This window comes from Podarcis pityusensis (assembly GCF_964106645.2).
Source record: "Podarcis pityusensis genome assembly, chromosome: 13".
NCBI lineage: Eukaryota > Metazoa > Chordata > Lepidosauria > Squamata > Lacertidae > Podarcis > Podarcis pityusensis.
In genome coordinates this window covers 49,238,894-49,259,682 of record NC_138038.1, presented here as the reverse complement: position 1 = coordinate 49,259,682, position 20,789 = coordinate 49,238,894, and the positions used below count along the sequence as shown (strand labels likewise).

The 20,789-nt window shown below is 50.3% G+C and overlaps 1 protein-coding gene across 1 annotated transcript in view; it reads right to left on the bottom strand.

Moving 5' to 3' along the window:
* The window catches only part of THTPA (thiamine triphosphatase), a 53,292-nt gene extending 46,467 nt beyond the window's left edge, over positions 1-6,825 (bottom strand). Inside the window, exons 1-2 of the mRNA XM_080979936.1 lie at positions 6,794-6,825; positions 5,288-5,386 (exon numbers count right to left, since the gene is read on the bottom strand). Coding sequence (XP_080836062.1) covers positions 5,288-5,386; positions 6,794-6,810 — 116 coding nt within the window. The 5' untranslated portion in view covers positions 6,811-6,825. The remainder of the gene's footprint in view (positions 1-5,287; positions 5,387-6,793) is intronic.
* Between the last annotated feature and the right edge of the window lie 13,964 nt (positions 6,826-20,789).

Below are 20,789 nucleotides of genomic sequence, written 5' to 3'. Positions count from 1 at the left end.
TATCTGCATTGATGAGCAAAAATATTTTGCTACTTACCGTGGGCTGATTAAATTCAGCATCACCAAATCAACAGACTCATCAGTGCTCTTTTGCTGCAAAATATATACATCTACCTAGATCTGTATACACACAAACACCATGGATGAGAACAAGGTGAAGTGACACCCATCGGCTCTCTGCCCCAAATGTATGACATGCTCTGCATTGAAATATCATACTGGTAACCCAAAAAACTACACCCGTGCTATAGACCTGCAACATTTTGAAGCCTGCTCAACTCTTGAGTGTTTCTCCACCACCAAAGAATCGTGGGAACTGTAGTCTTCTGGGGAGGCTGAAAATTCTTCCCTAGCCTATGTCCATCAACTTTTAGTTGCTAAACACAGCTATTAGGTCTGAAACTGGTCTAACATCCGCAAACATTAACCAATCAGAAATCCTCCAGGCGCCAAGCATGTTTTGCGACTGGTCCAGGTCCAATTGCGACCACATGGTGATCTATGGAGGGCAGGTTGGCAACCAACCTCTCCACCTGGCTGGCACGTCCAACTTCCTTAAGCAGGAAAGCAGAAAAGCTTATTTATTGTGTTTATATCCCATGTTTTCCTCCAAGCGGTACATGGTTCACCCCCATCCTCAGTTAATGCCTACAACGACCCTGTGAGGTAGGTTAAGGGACTGTGAGTGGCCCAAGGTCACCCAGTGAACGTCATGACTGAGTGGGGATTTGAACCCTGATCTCCCAGGTCCTGGTCCAACATTCGAACCACTACACCACACTGGCTTCCTAGAGTACTTCTGTTATGGGAACACTATACAGTGGTACCTCTGGTTGCAAAAGGGATCCCACTCTGGAGCCCCGTTCGCAACATGAGCAGAATGCAACCCGCGTCTGTGCATGCGCAGGTTGCGATTTGCCGCTTCTGCACATGTGCCTAACGTCATTGTGAGCGTCTGCGCATGCGCGAGCAGTGAAACCCGGAAGTAACCCTGTCCGGTACTTCCAGGTCGCCGCAGGACGCAACCTGAAAACGCTCAACCTGAAGCAAATGCAACATGATGTATGACTGCATAAATTAAGTAGGTATATAAATATGAAGAAAGCAAAATGTCTCTTAAGAGAAAGCACCATAACCAGACTTCTACTTGCCACCTTCTCTCAAAAGGAGCTCCCCCATCCCCAACATGAAATTCTGTTTAAGCTATAAATGTTAAAAGTGGAAATTGCAGCCACTGTGCTGCTGCTGAGAGCTAAACCATGGTTTGGCTCAACGTGCCACCTGAACCCAGGCTTGTGGTTTATTTTGAACCCCCACAAAGCAAGAACCACAACTAAACAATCCCTTCTGAGGTCGCATGTTCCACCATGAATTGCTCTTCTGGTCAAAAAGTTCTTCCTAAATTTGGTGGGAATCTCCTTTCTTGTGATTTGAATCAAACTGGCTCGACTCCTACCCTCTGCAGCAGCAGGAGACAAGCTTGCCCCCATCTTCCATGGGGCAGCCCCTCAAGAAGAAGAAGAGTTTGGATTTGATATCCCGCCTTTCACTCCCTTTAAGGAGTCTTAAATCGGCCAACATTCTCCTTTCCCTTCCTCCCCCACAACAAACACTCTGTGAGGTGAGTGGGGCTGAGAGACTTCAAGGAAGTGTGACTGGTCCAAGGTCACCCAGCAGCTGCAGGTGGAGGAGCGGGGAATCGAACCCGGTTCACCAGATTACGAGTCCACCGCTCTTAACCACTACACCACACTGGCTCTCTCAGATATTTGAAGATGGCTCTCATAGCAGCTCTGTCTTCTCTTCTACAGGCACCCAACTACCTCAACCGTTCCTCCTAAAGACCTTTATAATCTTGGTCTCTGTCTTCCGGCACACGTTCCAGCTAGTCAATATCCTCCTTAATGCTAAGCTACAGTTCGGTTTAGCGGCACATGCAAAGTAGCTCTGTGCCGGTCCTGAGATTCGCAAAGAATTTACTTCGGCTGTCGAAAACCTACTACCATACAGTTCCGATGCTCAGGAAAGAAAGGAAACAGAACTCCAGCCCTGATTAAGAGGGGAAGTTCCTCAGTCCCATTTACATAGGCTCAAAGCATGACAAGATCTCTTTCTGTACTAATTTGGCAGTATTTGTTCAGTTGGCTGGCAAGTTGCCTTTCCAGTCCAACCTTTCCAAAGGACTCGGGGAAGGTTAATTCTACCCAAAAGGAAACCAAAATGCCACGAAAACAGCCATCACTGAATCACAACCTCAAAGAAAAGGCCCAATGTGTTGAGGCGTTCGAGCCAGACAGGTTTGTGAACCAGCCAGCCTCGCGGCCATCATACAAAAAGCTTAAAAACATGCACAGTTCTTAACTCTAGCTACCAAACAAGGAACCAAGGCAGGCACAACGATTACGGTTCGTGCTAACTATGGTTTGTGGCCTTAAACGCTGGCTGCTATCTCAATTGCACAGCAAAACTACACCACAGGTTACTAAACTAAGCACCAGCCCTCGATGACGGGCATATGGAGATATCAGCAAGAGACCGGCTTATCGCCGTATGTACTGTGGTTTGCTGGAATGCTCAACCATGCAAACCATACTTTGGAAGCCCACTGCAAACCACAGTTTCACAATCCGGGTTGGTGGGCGATCCTTTTAAGCGATGGTCTAGCTGGGCATTCAGACATGACACTTAACCATAGTTACAGAAAACAAGCCAGAGTTCGGCTGTTTCCAGTCCATCAGGTCATAATAAGAATTTTGTAACTAAAAAAAAATCATGGCTTGCTTTTAGGTGCCAGGCAAAACCAGACATTTGGTCCTTAATTTGAAGGGTTCCTGGGTATGTCAGTGGCTTCTCTTTATAATTTTTTGTCAACAGAGTGGACCTGTCCTAATATATACAAGCATTTTAGACTTTCTTTTTATTCTTGTTATTACATTTGGCATTAGCGTCTCGTTTGTGCACTGCAAGACACCTCAGGACACATTCGAGTGAAAAGCCAGATATAGATATATAGATATATATATATATAAAAAAATAAGAAATTCACTGATCTTTGTAAACTGCTCTGGAATCCTTTTCCAGCCAAAGAGAAGGCTAAAAATGCTTCAGATAAAATAAATAGGCATTATTTCTTCTGGATGATATTCCTGGAAGACATTCCAGGTCAGACTTTAATGGATCTGTAAGGCGGAGACCCTAAGCAAATTTATTACAGAAATGAGCCCTACTGAGGTCAATGGGACTTACTTCTGGGTAAAAATGATTGCCCTTCGAGGCAACTCACCCGCCCAAAACACCTCTGTCTGTATTTGGGATAATCAACCATTGGCCCGCCAGATGTGGTCGGACTACAACACCCATCAGCCTTGCCCATTGGCCATGCTTGCTGGGGCTGATGAGAGTTGGAGTTCACATTCCCCACCCTGCTCTGCAGCCAAGATGGCTGAATCTGGCATTGGGGCAAAGCAGAGGAGGCAGTTTTTGGGGTACGTAGGATCCTAATGATTAAAGACTTCATACGTCAAAATGAATATTGGGGCTTGAGGGATTTTATTTTGTAATTTAAATTGAGTTAAAATAATTCTTTTTACACACACGAAACCCCTGGAATTGGCGTGCGGTAGCATTTTCCACCTGGCACTCTGATGAAGTGAGTGATTAGGAAGCAGGAAAGGGGCAGGGGGGAAACTGAAATTCTAAAAGGGCACAGGATCAGACCGGAAAAGGGGTCCTCTCCACGCACTCTCTGCGTCTGGACAATTATAACGTGTTTCGCTTTAAAGCTTTTGGAAATTGAAAATGATTCTCCTTGATGAAAATTGTCTCTTAGAGTTTATTAGGGCTGAAGACTTGATAGACATGATTAATCAAGTAATTTATTAATCACAGATTAAAACGTGGGGTTTTAATCAGATTTTAATCAGAGCTGTCTGGGCAGGCATCTTTGGTTTGTAAGTCATCTATGACTACCCCTCGACTCAAGCAACACATCTTAGATAAACTCCGAACCAATAAGGATCCACCGATAAATTGGCTTGTATGTATATTGCACAGTGGGTGTGCTGCTGAAGCCTCCAGCAGTGATTGGCTGAGCTTCTGTGATGACACGGAATGCTTTCAGGTGCTCCAGGTTCTATGGGGACAAAGCTATTGGAATGTTTGTAGGTCCGGTTTCTGTGAGGAAAGGGAAAACTAGGAGTTTGGCTGGAATTTAAGCCTCACAACGACCTTTGGTCTGAGGATAAGGAAGATATTATGGAAAGTAAAGAAGCCCAGAGGTAAGGTGGATGAAGAAACAGGTAAAAAACCAAAAACCAAACAAAACAGAACAGAAACACAGCGAGAAGTTGGGGGAAGAGAAAGAAGCTTCAGCAAAACAGAAGAGAAAATAGGGAACAGAGAAGGAGCTAACAAGAAACGGGGAGAAGGGCTGAATTTCACAAATTGATATGAATTAACCACCCAGTTCTTGGGATGCTGGTTTCTAGTTGATTTTAATGGGACACATTTGACTGTGCACTGATCATATTAATGATTAGTGCAAGGCCATTATCTTCATCAAAAAAGTTCTTAATTGGTTTGGATGTTCTCCTCCCTCTAAACCACCTAGAAAATTATAGGTTGTCAGCTCACTTTTTAAAAAATGTTAATTAAAAATATTTAAAATGAGGAGGAACATTTTAAGAGATTTTTTTTTCTTTTTGAGCCACAAAGGTCTTGGAAGTTCTCTCTTTCTCCCCTCGCCCCTAATATAAATTTTAATTTGTGCTAGCGTTACAGCAGGGGTAAAAGTAAACCGTTTCCGCCCCCCCTGAGCCCCACTAGAAGAGGGGGGGCAAAAATTGAAACAGGAGCATCCTGAAAACAAAAATGTTTTTATACGGATCTTTAAGAAGGCAAACCCTGAAAGCCTCAACAAATTTCTTCAAAAATTAAGGTTCATAATTCCGGTTTTTTAACACTTCATTCCTTCCGCCGATAAGGGCTGACCGTTTCTATGGAACCATTTGTAGCCAAACCACAACCCAATAACCAAAAACATCAAAACTATGTTGAGCAGCCAAGGTGGCTTCCATCAGCCTCCCATTCCACCAATCTGAACAAACCGTTCGCTCAGCTTCTCGCTATGGGTAGTTGGATAACCGCCATACCCATCCTACGATATGCCCCACCCAACATAAAATGCAAACATTTATCACGTCAGCAACCCTCCTCTCCCAAAACTGCTGCCAGAGAACCCACAACTCCTATTCCTGGAGGTGCAGGAAAAGAAATTTCAAGTCTATACCTTGCTGGTCCACGAAGGAGGTTGGCTGAAGACTGAAGATCTTCCGAGCTCCTGGTCTTGACCTGCAGACATCCGTTCGATGGTGGCAGATCGATACGGCTGAGAAAGAGAAAACAGACAGATAGATGGAAAGGAGCAGGAAAAAGGAAGATGTCTACCCGACCGAACGCCGCTCGGTCTGCCCCGTTCCCCGCGCACCACGTCCTCCCGTGCCCGCAAGGGTCTCCGCCTGCCGCGACGAGGCTGTGCCCAGGCAGCAGGGATGGCAGCGACTTATAATTCTCCTCTGCTTCTCCGCCGTTTGCCGCAGTGCCAAGATCAGCGACTCTGTTCACGTGCCAGTGCGGGTGATGCCAGCCCCAACCGGCTTTGACTCGGTGCCAACTTCAGATGGTCACAGGTGTGCCAGTGTGAAAAGAGGGAGTGGGGCTGGGTAGGGAGAGACAGAGAGAGAGAAGGAGGAAGAGACGTTTAATACAGAACTGATCTGGGTGCCAATAATGCCCGCGGCACGATCTGGCAGATGCCCTTCCTCTCCCCCAAATGGCACCCCTCAAGTTGCACCCGCCCCCACACTTGCCCAGGCTTTTATTTCCACGTCTGCCTCTCTCTTTCTCTCTCTCTGATCCTATTCTAGTGTCAATCCTGGTCTCTCATCCCAAATGCCCGCAGCTCCGCCCGGGTGCAACCTCAGATGCCCGTCACCAAAGCACCCACCCGGCTCCATCTCCTCTCCCTTCCTTCGCCTTCCTCCTGCCCCTTCCATGCCTCCCAACACCTCGCCACCTGCCAGCTGCTGCCAAACGGAGAGAGCGGAGCCGGGGGGCACGGTGCCAAGCACGCGAAAAGCGCCGCACACCCTCGCACACATCTCAGAGAGAAAGAGAGAGATTTGCACGCGGCGCGCCAGCCTCCACCCTGGTGCCAATCCGTTCGCTCTGGCCCTCTCTCTTGCCTCCCATCTCCCTGCGGGCACAGCCTTGCCAGCTGCTGCTTGCTGCCTTGCCTGGTCCTTCCCCCCCCCCACACTCCCTTTCGCTGTCATCATGCACCAACCTGGCATCTCACACTCAGCCTCCCCCCCACCCGCCCTACACACCAGCACCCCTGCCCGGTTGGCATTAAAGCTGGCGAGCGGAGCGAATGCCGCAGAGGGAAGGGAGGGTGGCAGGGCGGGCGGCTGCTCTGTGCCAGCTGTCATCGCCCCTCCCCCGTGCAGAATCGCTTCGGGTATCGGGCTGGCATATACCACCTCCTCTCCTTCCTCTCCACACCCCCCCACAACCTCCATCCTTCTGCCTCCCCCCTCCATCCCTGCGCTTATCGTTCGCTTTTTCGTTCTATCCATCCCTTGCTTCTCTGCCCCTTCCCCTCGTCGCTCGCTCTCCTTCGAAACCCTCGTCCTCCACACTCTCATCCTTTCCCCCCTCTTTTCCTATCACCCTTTCTCTTCCTCCCCTCTTTTTTTCTTTCTTTCTCTCTCTCTCTCCTTCATGCGGTGCCAACCTCGTTCCAGCACCCATTTCCAGTTATGTCCTGTGGTGCAGGTGCCAGCCCGTTATGCCAACCACGCGGGGGGGGGAGAGAGATACAAGGGTTTGTGCGTATGTGTGTGTTTGCATGACCAAGCCTGGCGTCCCTTCCGGAGAAGAGATGAAACACACACACACACACACAAAACACCCGACTCCTTGGGCTTTCGTCGCGCCCACCCTATCTGCCGTTGAAAGTGGCACGGTGCCAACCCAGGAACAACCATCTGTGCCCCCGTCTGCAGCACCCCTCCCCCCGCCACTGCACTAATTGGCAGCTGAATTAATTAAATCCTGGATGCTAATTAACATTCCGACGGTGCAATGGTGGGGGAGGAAGAGGAGGGGTTCGGAGGAAGGGATCTCCAGCGGGCATCGAGGCGGGGGGGGGAAGTGGGCAAGGAAAGTCAAGGATTTGGGGGTGCCATTTAATGGGGGGCAGGAGGTGTTTTGCCTCCCCCCCCAACCTGGGAGGAAAGTAGAGTGTTAGGAGGGAGCAAGGATAGGACCTTGAGAGGGAGGGAAGCCAATAATCGAAGTAATTAGAACGTATTATAAATTGTGTTGCAAACATTGAAAAAAAAATAACTTGGGATTTGGTGTCCAGAGATTTTAATGTAACCAATATTCCTCTTAGGGAAAGGTTTTTTTTTGGGTGGGAGGCAAGGGCAAGATTATTGGCGAACTGGCAAAATATGAACGTTACAAATTCAGTAACGAGAGATATCTGAAATGGCAAGGAGGGAAATGTTACACTAAAAGAGAATCAAAAGAGCTGGAACACATTTGCTCCCCACTGAAACCAATCACAATTGCACAAAAAATCCCCAAACTCCAAATTCACATCCCAGGAAGAAAGCAAAAATTGGTTTGGTACCCTTTGTTTTTAAATGGTGCAGTTGAGGACAAACTGCCCATAAGCTAAAGTCAATCGCTTGCCAGCTCTGCAGATTTCACCAGTGGAGTTTAGCACCTTTCATATTCTCCCCAACTAATATCAATGGGTTCTTAATGGGCTTCCTTTAGACTGAACCTCACCTTGAGTCTGTGGCTCTCTATCTGCCGCAGGGCCACAACTGCTTTCGATGGTGATTCGAAGGTTAATTTTCCTTCATCAGGGCTAGAACCCCCACCCTTTTTTTAAACACTGGACTCCAGAAATTTGATCAAACTCTTGTGGTCCAGTTCTATGAGATGGGAGATAAAATGTATGGGCTATATGCAACTAAACTGGACTCAAGAATAGACTCCCTGTAATTAACTGAGTCATGTCCATTCATTCCAAAGGATCGCAAATGTTGGAAACAGCCCCAGATTTCAGTTCAAACGCTGCTAGAACTTGCCTGCCCAGAAAGAACTTTCTTGTTGGTACTCCAGTGCCTTTTGAAAACTTAGTTGTTAGAGCAGCTGTTCCAATACATTTGATTCGTTGGGTTCTGGGTTTTATCTGCTGTTCTGCCTTGCTTTTAGATTTCTTCCGTTTCTTTTCTTTCTTTAACGTTACCCGCGATTGTTTTCCATCATTCCGAGATGGGAAGCAGAGCTGCTCTATCCTCTGAGATCAGTGATGTTGGGTTCTCCTCTCCAGCCGGTTGTTAGAAGTGTGAGTAAAGCCACTTAAACAACGCAGGCGGTATCCAGAGCGAAATGAAATCCTGATAATGCTTTCCGGAGGAAAACTGCATAATTTGAGGAGAAACAAAAGAAGTTTCGTTTTTCTGACTTCAGGCCTTGTACACAGCAGAGAGACATTCAACTAAACATACAGAGGTAGGGTTCCCTCAGAACTACACAGCCAATCAGAGCATGTGCCACTTACTAGAGATCGTGCCATGCTGCCTGCTTGCTATGCACCCCCTCTTCGCTAGCTGACTTGTCTATGACAAAATTAACCCTTAGGTTACAAACTGAATGGTCCCTGCTGCGATATTTCCAATAAGAAGAAATTCGTAACTAAGAACTAGTCCCGGTTTGCTTTTTCCCTGTTCTTCTTCCCTTCCCCTTTTATGCAATGTCTTTTAAAGATCACAAGCTGGGGGGCGGGGGCTGTCGTATTACTGATCTTTGTAAATCAACCTTGGGGCCTTTTTTTGGGCAAAGAACAGAGTTAAAAACGCTTCAAATAACGAGTGCTTGGATTTTATACGGCCAGTCGCGTCTTTGGATGGAAAGGTAGGGTACAAATTAGCTTTTAAAAATTATTATTCATTATGGTTTACTCTGTAGAGGAGACGCAGCTTCTCTATAAGCCAAGATTCAAACAAACCACAGTTAAGATTAACCATTGTTCGGATGACATGGGGCAGCCTGAGGTTTCTCCGAACGTCAAAACACCTCCCCCCAACCTCTAGACGTTTTGGAGTACCATTCCCATCAGCCGCGGTAGTTGGGACAGATGGGAGTCCTACTCCCAACCATCTGGAGGGCACCAGGTTGGGGAAGATTGCACTAAATTACAGTTTAGCGTTATGTCCACAGTGGGCTAGGTTGGCAAAGATGCTTATCACGCAGCAGGGATTCTGCCATTCGAGAAAGCCCCACACCCAAGTAAGAGTTTCTCTAGTGGCATCATAGATATGTATAGTTGGAAAGGGTCATCCAGCCCACACCCCATGCGATGGAGGAATCACAGCGTTCATCTTAAGATCGCAGATTTAAGGTGCTGGTTTTGACCTTTAAAGCCCTTCAGGGACCCTCGTACCTACGGCACCGCCTCTCCCGGTATGCCCCACAGAGGACCTTAAGGTCCATAAATAGCAACACCCTAGTGGTCCCGGGCCCTAAGGAAGTTAGACTGGCTTCAACCAGAGCCAGGGCCTTTTCAACACTGGCTCCGGCTGTTATGTAGTGTAGTTTCACCCTGGGCCAACAGGGGGATACTGTATATAGTTTTCACTCAGGTCTGTAGATAGTTTTCACTCAGGTCCGCGGCAGTTATTTTAGGCGGGAACTCTGGGCTGTTGTGGTTACAATGTTGACAGCCGGCTGCCTATAAATACAGGCCGGCTGAGCTGTTCGCAGTTAGTTCTATTCCAGCTTACCATAATAAAGAGCTACTTGAAGAAATCGTGGTGCCGGCTGCTATGTCAACCCACCACCTAACACTGGCGACGAGGATGGGATTGATGGACATCAGAGCACAGCCAGATGCGGCCAGCCTCTGAACTGAGCTGAATCACTGAGCTGAATCACAGAGCGAAATCACTGAGCGAAATCACTGGGCAGAACCAATTCAGAGCTGACTGTTCTGGCTAGAGCACTGTGTTCCATCCATCGCCCTTCACGCCGGCATCGGAATCATGGCTTCACTTGTGCCTCTACCGCCGTTTGCGCCAGCCTCTGAATCATGGGACTCCTACCTCGCTCGGTTCGACTGCTACCTCCAAGCCAACGAGCTGACAGAAGTATCACAGGAGCGGAAGCGGGGCCTATTCCTCAGCCTCTGTGGGCCTGAGGTGTTTGAGACGGCCCGAGCGTTGGTTGCGCCTGAAGCAGTCCAGGCAACACCATGGGACACGATCCAAGAGAAGCTCCGCAACCACTACGCACCAAAGCCGTCCAAGATTGCTGCCCGCCATGCGTTCTACCACCGGAACCAGGCAGAGGGGGAGTCAATCAACAACTACACCACCGCCCTGCGACAGGCTGCAATGCACTGTGAGTTCCGAGACTTAGACGATGCCCTGATGGATCGAATCGTCTGCGGGGTCCGGGACATCCATCTGCAACGGCGCCTCCTAGCCAAGCCAGACCTCACGCTACAGAAAGCCATTGAGGAGGCTGTGGCCTCAGAAGCTGCTGAACGCTCCGCCCAGGAGATCCGCAAGTCCAGCAGCCCGCGTCTTGCTAGGGAGCCAGTTCCGGTGCATCATGAAAAGGCCAGCAGTGAGGAGGCATCCTCCAGTGAAGACGATGATGTGCACCAGACAAAGCGGGAGCGCAGGAAGTTCCAACAGAAGTCCAAGGGCCAACCGGAATGTGCTGGCTGCGGAGGCAACCATTCCCGTGCCAAGTGTCGATTCAGAGACGCCATCTGTAGGAAGTGTTCCAGAAGGGGCCACATCGCTAAGGTCTGCCGATCGGCTCCGTCTGACACCCCCCCTTCATCGATTCGCAAGTCCAAGTCTTCACTCCAGTCTGCCAAGGAAAGTTGTTTCGCTCTCACCAACTGCCGCTGCCCGTCTGGAACCACGATTGGCCAAACCGACTCGCCTACGCGACGCAAGCTGAATGTCACGGTGCTCATTGAAGGAGCTCCATGTGACATGGAGATCGACACCGGGTCTGCCCTGTCCATCGTGTCATGGAGCACCATCAAAAGACTGGTACCCAGAGTGTCTAAAAGGCAACTCGACTCTCACCGCGTACACCTGAGAGACTACCAGGGAAACGACATTCCCGTGGTAGGCGTTGGCCGGTTCCGGATCGCCTTCAAGGATTTTTCGGGCCTGCTCCGGTTGGTGGTGGTCGAAGGTCAGCGGCCAAGCCTCCTAGGGCTAGACTGGTTTGATGCCCTCGGCCTGGAAGTCACCGGCATCAACTGCATCTCTAACGCAGAGACTGAGGGTCTGGTCAAAGACTTTGCCGAGGTTTTTGACGGCACCTTGGGCCAATATACAGGTACGCCCATCTCCTTTAGCCTTGATCCACAAGTCGCCCCCATCAAGCTAAAGCCACGCCGGGTTCCCTTTGCTCTCAAGGCTAAGGTGGATGAACAACTGGACAAACTGATCGCCCAAGGAGTTTTGGAGCCGGTTGACCACGCAAAGTGGGAAACCCCCATCGTCACGCCTGTCAAGCCAGATGGGTCGGTGAGAATCTGCGCTGACTACAAGTGCACGATCAACAAGGCACTTCAGCAGCACGCTTATCCGGTTCCTGTTGTCCAACACCTGCTGCATTCCCTGGGTGAGGGTAAGGTCTTCGCTAAGCTGGACCTTGCCCAAGCCTATCAACAACTGCCAGTCGATGATGCCACTGCTGAAGCCCAGACGATCGTCACCCACCGGGGGGCTTTCCGTTGCCGCCGGTTGCAGTTCGGGGTGAGTGTGGCTCCTGGCATCTTCCAAAGCCTTATGGAGCGTCTCCTGCAAGGGCTTCCGGGCGTGGTACCATATTTTGATGACGTCTTGGTGTCTGCAGACTCACACCAGCAGCTGTTCGAGCGCCTCCGTGCCGTGCTGACCAGGTTCCAGGAGGCCGGGCTCAAGGTAAAGAGGGAGAAGTGCCAGATCGCCGTTCCACAGGTAGAGTTCCTGGGCTATCTTATCGATGCCTCCGGTCTTCATCCAACCACATCCAAGATCCGCGCTATCCAGCAGGCCCCCACCCCAAAGAACAAAACGGAGTTGCAGGCATTCCTGGGGCTGCTGAACTTTTATAACATGTTCCTGCCCCACAAAGCCACAGTGGCTGAGCCTCTTCACCGACTCCTTAGCACTAAGACGCCTTGGGCCTGGGGTCATCGGGAGACGGCGGCCTTCAACGCGGTCAAGGCTCTCCTTTCTTCAGACAGTGTGCTGGTACAGTACAGTGAATCCAGGCCGCTGGTCCTTGCCTGCGACGCCTCACCTTTTGGCATCGGTGCTGTCCTTAGTCACCGTTTTCCAGATGGAAGAGAAGCACCGCTCGCCTACTTTTCCAGGACACTATCTCCGACGGAACGGAATTACAGCCAGCTCGACAAGGAGGCATTGGCACTTGTGGCTGGAGTGAAGAGGTTCCATGAATACCTCTATGGCAGGACTTTTGACCTCATCACTGACCACAAGCCACTCCTGGGCCTCCTCGCCGGTGATCGTCCAACTCCACCGGTCCTCTCACCACGCATGCTGCGATGGACTGTTTTCCTGGCTGCCTACCACTACCGGCTCATCCATCGCCCAGGGAAATCGATGGGCCATGCCGACGCCCTCAGCCGTTGCCCTCTTCCAGCATTTGTGGAAGACCCGGCTCCAGCTTCATCGCTCCTTCTGATTGAGGCTCTTCCGGCAGCGCCTGTATCGGCTGCCACTGTGGCCTCCGCATCTGCCCAGGATCGCACCATCAGCCGGGTGCTCAACTGGGTGTGGAGGGGGTGGCCACAAGGGCCTTTTGCATCGGAGTTCCAGCCCTTCGCAACCAGACAACATGAACTCTCAGCTCATCGTGGCTGCCTGCTGTGGGGAGACCGCATCGTGATTCCCCAGGGACTCCGTCAGCGCGTCCTGGAGGCTCTGCACGTTGGCCACCCGGGAATTGTCAAAATGAAGGCGTTGGCTCGGTGTTACGTCTGGTGGCCTAATATGGACGATGCCATCACTGCCTGGGTGTCCGCCTGTCAAGCGTGCCAGGAGTCGAGGCCTGCACCACCGGCAGCTAAGGGACACACCTGGGAGACGCCAAAGACACCCTGGTCGAGGGTGCACATCGATCTGGCTGGCCCCTTTCACGGCCGGACCTTTATGGTAGTGGTGGACGCCTATTCCAAATGGCTGGAGGTCGCCCTGATGCCCTCCACCACTACCGAAGCTGTCATCCGGGTGCTGCGAGGCCTGTTTGCAACGCATGGGTGTCCTGATGTCCTTGTCTCTGACAACGGACCGCAGTTCACGTCAGGCACGTTTGAGCGGTATCTTTTGGGACTGGGCATCCGCCATGCCCTAACGGCACCTTTTCATCCATCCAGCAACGGGCAAGCGGAAAGAATGGTGCGCTCGACAAAAGAGGCACTGGCGCGCCTGGACCGGGGAGACTGGCATGAGCGGGTCGCCGAATACTTGTTCGTGCAACACATCACCCCTCATGCGGCCACAGGGAGGAGTCCTGCTGAACTGCTTATGGGCCGCCGCCTCAGGTCACCGCTCGACCGGCTACACCCAGACTTTGCCGTGGCTGAACCCCCAGGCTGTGCCAACGCACCACGGTCATTTGTCCCAGGAAACCAGGTCTTTGCCCGGAACTATGTGGGGGACATCCCTTGGGTGCCAGCCACAGTAGTGGGAGTCACTGGACCTCGCTCGTACCAGGTGGCACTCGAAGACGGACGCTTGTGGCGACGGCACATAGACCAGCTTAGGCGCAGGGTTGGGGACTTGGACACTACCGAGGTGCCCCCAACTGCGCTTGCGGCTCCAGAAGAGACACGTACAGATGGCGAGGCCCCACCTACACCTCCCTCACAAACTGCCAGCGTGGAGCCGAACCAAGCCGTTTCAGAACAGACTCAGACCACTCCACTTGCGGAGGCTCCACCCACAGCAGCGGATCCAGGGGAGTTGGTTCCAACGCCACCTAGGGTCGCACCACAGCCTCAGCGAGAACTGTGTGGCCCTCCGGACTTGGCTACCAGTCCCCGGCGGTCTGGCAGAGTTTCCAAGCGCCCAACTTATTTAAAGGACTATGTTGTTGGACAGGTATCACTGTTGGTCTAAGTATGGGAAATGTAACCGATATGCTTTTGTGCTTAATTGAACCATTACGCGTAGTGCTGTATATAAGGAAACCATTACGATTGTAACTAACGCCTTATCTCGGTGGGGAGGGGTGTTATGTAGTGTAGTTTCACCCTGGGCCAACAGGGGGATACTGTATATAGTTTTCACTCAGGTCTGTAGATAGTTTTCACTCAGGTCCGCGGCAGTTATTTTAGGCGGGAACTCTGGGCTGTTGTGGTTACAATGTTGACAGCCGGCTGCCTATAAATACAGGCCGGCTGAGCTGTTCGCAGTTAGTTCTATTCCAGCTTACCATAATAAAGAGCTACTTGAAGAAATCGTGGTGCCGGCTGCTATGTCAACCCACCACCTAACACCGGCCTGATGGAACGCTCTGTCTCATGAGACCAGGGCCCTGCAGGATCTTATTTCTTTCTGCAGGGCCTGTAAGACAGAGTTGTTCCGCCTGGCCTTTGGCTTGGAATCAGCTTGATCCCCTTCCCCTCTTTCCTTTTCCCTTCTGTGATGGAACTCCTATTTGGCGACTTCCTGGAATTTTTCCTGGCCCACGTGGGACCAGTCTGGATAGTTGGCCTTGGTGAAGATTTGACGTTTTCACCCCCCAAAAGTTTTTGGTTTGAGTTTCTACTGAAATGAGGCTGCATTTTAATGTCGTATTTTAATCTTGTTTTTAAGTTGTATTTTAATCAATTGTTTTTATACCTGGTGTTAGCCGCCCTGAGCCCAGTCTTGGCTGGGGAGGGCAGGGTATAAATAAAAATTATTATTATTATTATTATTATTATTATTATTATTATTATGCAGGGCACCTCTATCCTAAGCAGCCCTTTCCACAGATACTACTTAACATTTCTGTGTGGTCCAGAGCCAAGGAAATTCAGCCAGGATACACCATGCTGGTGTATCCAGGACATGGGTTCAAGTTTACCCCTCCTTAAACACCAAATCCCACAAAATCACCAGGAGCCGCAAGCAACCCGAGGCATTAGATCCATTACCAATGTTAGGCCCCCAAAAGGGGGGGGGGGTCTATTTTTGCATCCTAGCAGCACAAAAAACACCATTTTTATTACTTAAACAAGGCAGGATGGCACAATATGGAGAGTCTCACAGTATGAAAAATTGTTCTTCTTGCGCCATTCCGACTTCCCCTATTTATCCCCGAGTCGCATTGTAATAAATCTCTCGCAGCGGAGATGGATGCCCGAGTCGTTTTATTTTTCACACTGATGCTGCTTTAAGTATTGCGACGATACGTGCTTTCATATAAAAAGCAGGGGTCGCACCGTAGACACATCTGGGATTTTTGAGCAAGGGCTGCGGGCACCCACCCCGGTGGGTCTCTTTTCTTCTCCGGATTGAACTGTATTACGCACTTCGCTTTCCCAAGGGATCTGGGTAAGAGAGTTAACCAGAGCCTCGAAAAGCACAGAGAGATGTAATAGGAAGTGGAGGAGGAGTGTCACTTTCCCAACTTCCTCCTTCAGGTCAAGGTGGGAGGAAAGTAACCATTCCCAGCACCTGATGCCCAAGGAGACAGTGAGGGGCTTGGCTCAGAGGTTTCATTGGCACCAGGCTAAGATTTCAAGGGTGCCACGTTGGCAACCCATGATTATAGGTAAAGGTAAAGGGACCCCTGACCATTAGGTCCAGTCGTGACCGACTCTGGGGTTGCGGCGCTCATCTTGCTTTATTGGCCGAGGGAGCCGGCGTACAGCTTCCGGGTCATGTGGCCAGCATGACTAAGCCGCTTCTGGCGAACCATAGCAGCGCACAGAAACACCGTTTACCTTCCCACCAGAGCGGTACCTATTTATCTACTTGCTCTTTGACGTGCTTTCGAACTGCTAGGTTGGCAGGAGCAGGGACCGAGCAACGGGAGCTCACCCCGTCGTGGGGATTCAAACCACCGACCTTCTGAACGGCAAGCCCTAGGCTCTGTGGTTTAACCCACAGTGCCACCTGCGTCCCTACCCATGATTATACCATGGTTTTAAATAAATTAATAATAATAATAAATATATTATTTATACCCTGCCCATCTGGCTGGGTTTCCCCAGCCACTCTGGGTTGCTCCCAATTGAATATTAAAAACATGATATAGCATAAAACATTAAAACTTCCCTAAACAGGGCTGCCTTCAGATGTCTTTTAAAAGTAGGATAGTTGCTTATTTCCTTGACATCTGATGGGAGGGCGTTCCACAGGGCGGGCGCCACCACCGAGAAGGCCCTCTGCCTGGTTCCCTGTAACCTCACTTCTCATAGGGAGGGAACTGCCAGAAGACCCTCAGAACTGGACCTCAGGATCCGGACTGAACGATGAGGGTGGAGACGCTCCTTCAGGTACAGTATACTGGGCCGAGGCCGTTTAGGGCTTTAAAGATCGACACCAACACTTTGAATTGTGCTCGGATACGTAATATAAAATGTAATACAATATAAAAACGAAATATGAAAGCCTCCTGGCATGTTCTCTACGTTGCCCATTGTTATTCAATGTCTTTATAAGCGACTTGGATGAAGGAATTGAGGGGATGCTCACATCAAATTTGCAGAGGCACCAAACTGGGGAGGGGTAGCTAATGCCGCAGAAGATAGACTCAGGAGATTGGAGAACTGGGCCCAAACTAACAGAAATTTCAATAGGGACACATGTAAGGTTATGCACTTGGGCAGGGCGAACCCGCTGCATAAATATAAGATGGGGGACACCTGGCTGGCCAATAGTGCATGTGCAAAGGATCTAGGGGTCTTACGAGCCAACAGTGTGATGCTGCAGCAAAACAGCAAATGCTATTCTAGGCTGCATCAACAGAAGTATAGAAGGGAAGTCATGGCACCATTTTATTTTATTCTGTCTTGTTCAGACTGGGAGTACTGTGTCCAGTTCTGGGCGGCACAATTTAAGGAGGATATTGACAAGCTGGAATAATGTGCAGAGGAGGGCGACTGAGATGATCAAAGGCCTGCAAACCGAGCCTGATGAGGAATGGTTGAGGGAACTGCATAGGTTTAGCCTGGTAAAGAGAAGACTGAGAGGAGATAAGATAGCCATCTTCAAATATCTCAGGGGCTATCACATGGAGGACGGAACAAGCTTGTTTTCTCCTGCTCTGGATGGTAAGACATGAACCAACGCCTTCAAGTTACAAGAAAGGAGATTCTGACTTCAGGAAGAACTTTATGGCAGTGGAGCAGTCTCCCTCGGAAGACTGTGGACTCTCCTTCCTTGGAGGTTTTTAAGCAGAGATTGGATGCTCATGGATGCAGTTGCGATTCCTGCATTTCAGGGGATTAGGTGATCCTCAGGGTCCTCTTACAACACTACAAAATTCTATCAAACCATGCCAAGCCAAACCCCCTACTAGCCTTGCCCCACTGGAATATGAACTCTGTGCCCTTCTTGCCAAGATGGAGAACGGAGGCACACGTTGAATTTGTGTGAAAACCCACTTCCCATACAAAGGGGGGGAAATGGCATTTGTTGCTCCACCCCCTTTCACCTCTGGCCCCACCCACCAAATATTCCCCCATTTCTGTCCTATAGAATAGCAACCATTGCAGAATCAAACTGCAAAATAAAACGGCCGGCCAATTTACCTAATTTCCGTATCTTCCATAGGCCCCATCATTCCGAATTTTGCGTTTTTAAGTTCAAGCTCAGAGGACGACCCAGTGCAAGCACACCGAGTGATATATCTGATCTTCCCCTAACACGGCTGCGGACAAGCCGAGAGGGCTCATCATGGCCAATTGCCCAGAGACAAGTTAAATGTGGCTGCTGAGCTAAGAGCCATGGCCTTTGGGGCAGGCTTACGGTGCTATTAACTTACCACTGCGGGCATGTCATGGCAGCCGAGCGACGGGAACAAAGCAGACCGAGCCCGGAGAGAAAATAAACCAATAATTCTTTACTGAGTTAAACAGGGGGAAGAGAAGTAAACACAAGAGGATTGTCTTTCTGCAAAGAGGACACCTGCAAAACTGTTTTTCCCCCTCTGACTTTTAGGGACGCGGTCGCTTCCCCAGGCCCCTCGCTGCTCCTGGACTCCATCTTGGTTTCCCAGAACACCCTCCGCCATTGCAGAATATCGCATGGGGCTTCCTAAGATAACCAAAATGGCAGCTGGCATCAGCGAGGGGCTGAGGGGAGGAAGCAGAGTCTCTCTCTCACACACACACTCAGACCTTTAAGTTTTGCCACTCCAAATAGACTGTTCCTCGTAGGAACAGACCCCCACGAGAGGTGGTGGACTCTCTTTTGCTGGAGGTTTTTAAGCAGAGGTTGGGTGGCCATCTGCCAGGGTTGCTTTAGCCAAGATCCCTGAATTGCCGGGGGTTGGACTAGATGACCCTGGGCCCCTTCCAGCTCGAAGATTCTCTTTTTTGTAGTGTGCAAACTATGGCATTAAAGGGATGGCTGAGGCCGTTGTCCCAAGGAAGGTGTTTTCTCCCAGACTTGCGATTCTCAAAAACCAGGAGGCAAGAGACATGCAGCCTCCAAAGGAGGAGGCTGTACACGGTCTTATTCTCTGAGTCATGGGTAGGCAAACTAAGGCCCGGGGGCCGGATCCGGCCCAATCGCCTTCTAAATCCGGCCCGCAAACAGTACAGGAATGAGTGTGTTTTTACATGAGTAGAATGTGTCCTTTTATTTAAAATGCATCTCTGGGTTATTTGTGGGGCATAGGAATTCGTTCATTTCCCACCCAAAAATATATATTCCGGCCCCCCACAAGGTCTGAGGGACAGTGGACCGGCCCCCTGCTGAAAAAGTTTGCTGACCCCTGCTCTGAGCCAACGAGTCCACGATCTGCAGATTCCCCCATGCATGGACCAGACAGAGAAACGCCAAGTTCAAATCTCGCCTCTGTCACGGAGCTCAGCCCGGCCTGGTCACAATCTCCTCAGCCTAGTCTACACCGCAGGGTTGTTGTGAGGATAACGGGGGTTTGCGGATGGGGGGAAACGGCGCTTGACGTGCCGCGAGCCCCATGGGGAGGAAGGGCGGAATAAAAACGTCTTTGCAGCACGACTCGACGCACGTCAACTCGGAAGTAAAGCCCGCTGAATATGACTGCCAGGGCGGGTAAAATGCAAAAAGTGTTTTTAGCAAGTGCAATTGCTTTATAGACGTTGCATTGCAAGAGGTGTTTTCTAGGAAGAGACTCCTGGAATTTATTATTATTAATACGGGATTGCAGCCTTAAATAAAAAGGCAGAAACGAAGAGCAATTCCACAGAAGTCAAAAAGCAGTAAGGAGCAATCAGAGGGTGGAGGGGCAAAAACTGGGATATTGCGGGTGGGGGGGGGGGAAACCCAGCGACCCAGATGTATTTTATTTCAAATGGAAAACCCTTATGTGTTTAATGATATCATGCATGGCCTCACACTGGCCCTGTGGATAAATTATAAAATGACTTTGTCATGCGGGCTTTTCATTGCATGCCCCCCCCCCGCGCTTTCCCAATGCTTTTGCACTTGGGGAATTTAACGTACAGACGCGGGATTGGGCTTGCGAGGGGCAGGGTGGGGGAGAAGGGAAGGGGGCAGGAAAAAAAACTGCAACGCACGAGAATTTATGAAGAAAAAGAGAGGGAGCGAAGAGGGAAAACCGGGGAGGGGAGGGGAAAAATAACAACGGACGGACAGCAGGAAGAAGGCAGAAAGACAGAGAGCGATGAGGCTGGGGAGGGGGATGCAGCGAGAAAGAAACTGCAGCAATACATGGCACCAAATTAATTTGAGGACGGGAGCCGGAGGATGCGTGGATGGAATGAAAATGAGGCGGGTTGGGGGGGGGCAAAGAGGAAAGGAGTTGGGATACTGGGGGGGGAGGTCCCTGCAGCACCACCTGGAGGAAAAACCAGTAAGTGCACTGGGATTACAGAAATGGTGGCAGTGGGTTGAGGGCAGGGAGCGATCTCCCAGCAAAAAAGCAGTTTATTCAAAGGTGGTTCTCTCTCTCTCTCTCGAGTATAAAAAGGCCTCAGGTGGACCAGGCCACAAAGCGGGGCCTCCTCACATATTTAGTATTTTATCTTATTGCATTCACAGCCCCACCTTATTCCTCTGAGGGGCTGGCTGCCCGTTTAATGCCAACGACCACCTTGTGAGGGAGGTTAGGCTGAGAGAGAAAGAGACAGCAACTGGCCAAGGAGCTTCATGGGGCGAGTGGGGATTCGAACCTTGATCTCCCCAGTCCTATTCCAACGCTTTCACAGCCGCATTTCCCCTTGAGGTCTACCAATGCACCCCTTGTGACTACAGCCTGACCCCCCCAAAAAACCTCTCCCTGCTTTATCCCAATATTTCATCCTTAAGTTTCAGTTCTGCCCCAAAAACCTGCTCATTTTCCCCTTCGCACCCGACCCCCGTCACCAATATTCAAACCACAAAAGGCCCCCCTTTATCCAGTCGTAGTCACGCCTGCGAGCCATCCCCCCACTCTCTTGCTCTTAAAACCCCACTCCCCCCCCCCCACATTCACGCCTCTCCTCGCCCCCTACCCCCATCATAATCCCCTCCCGA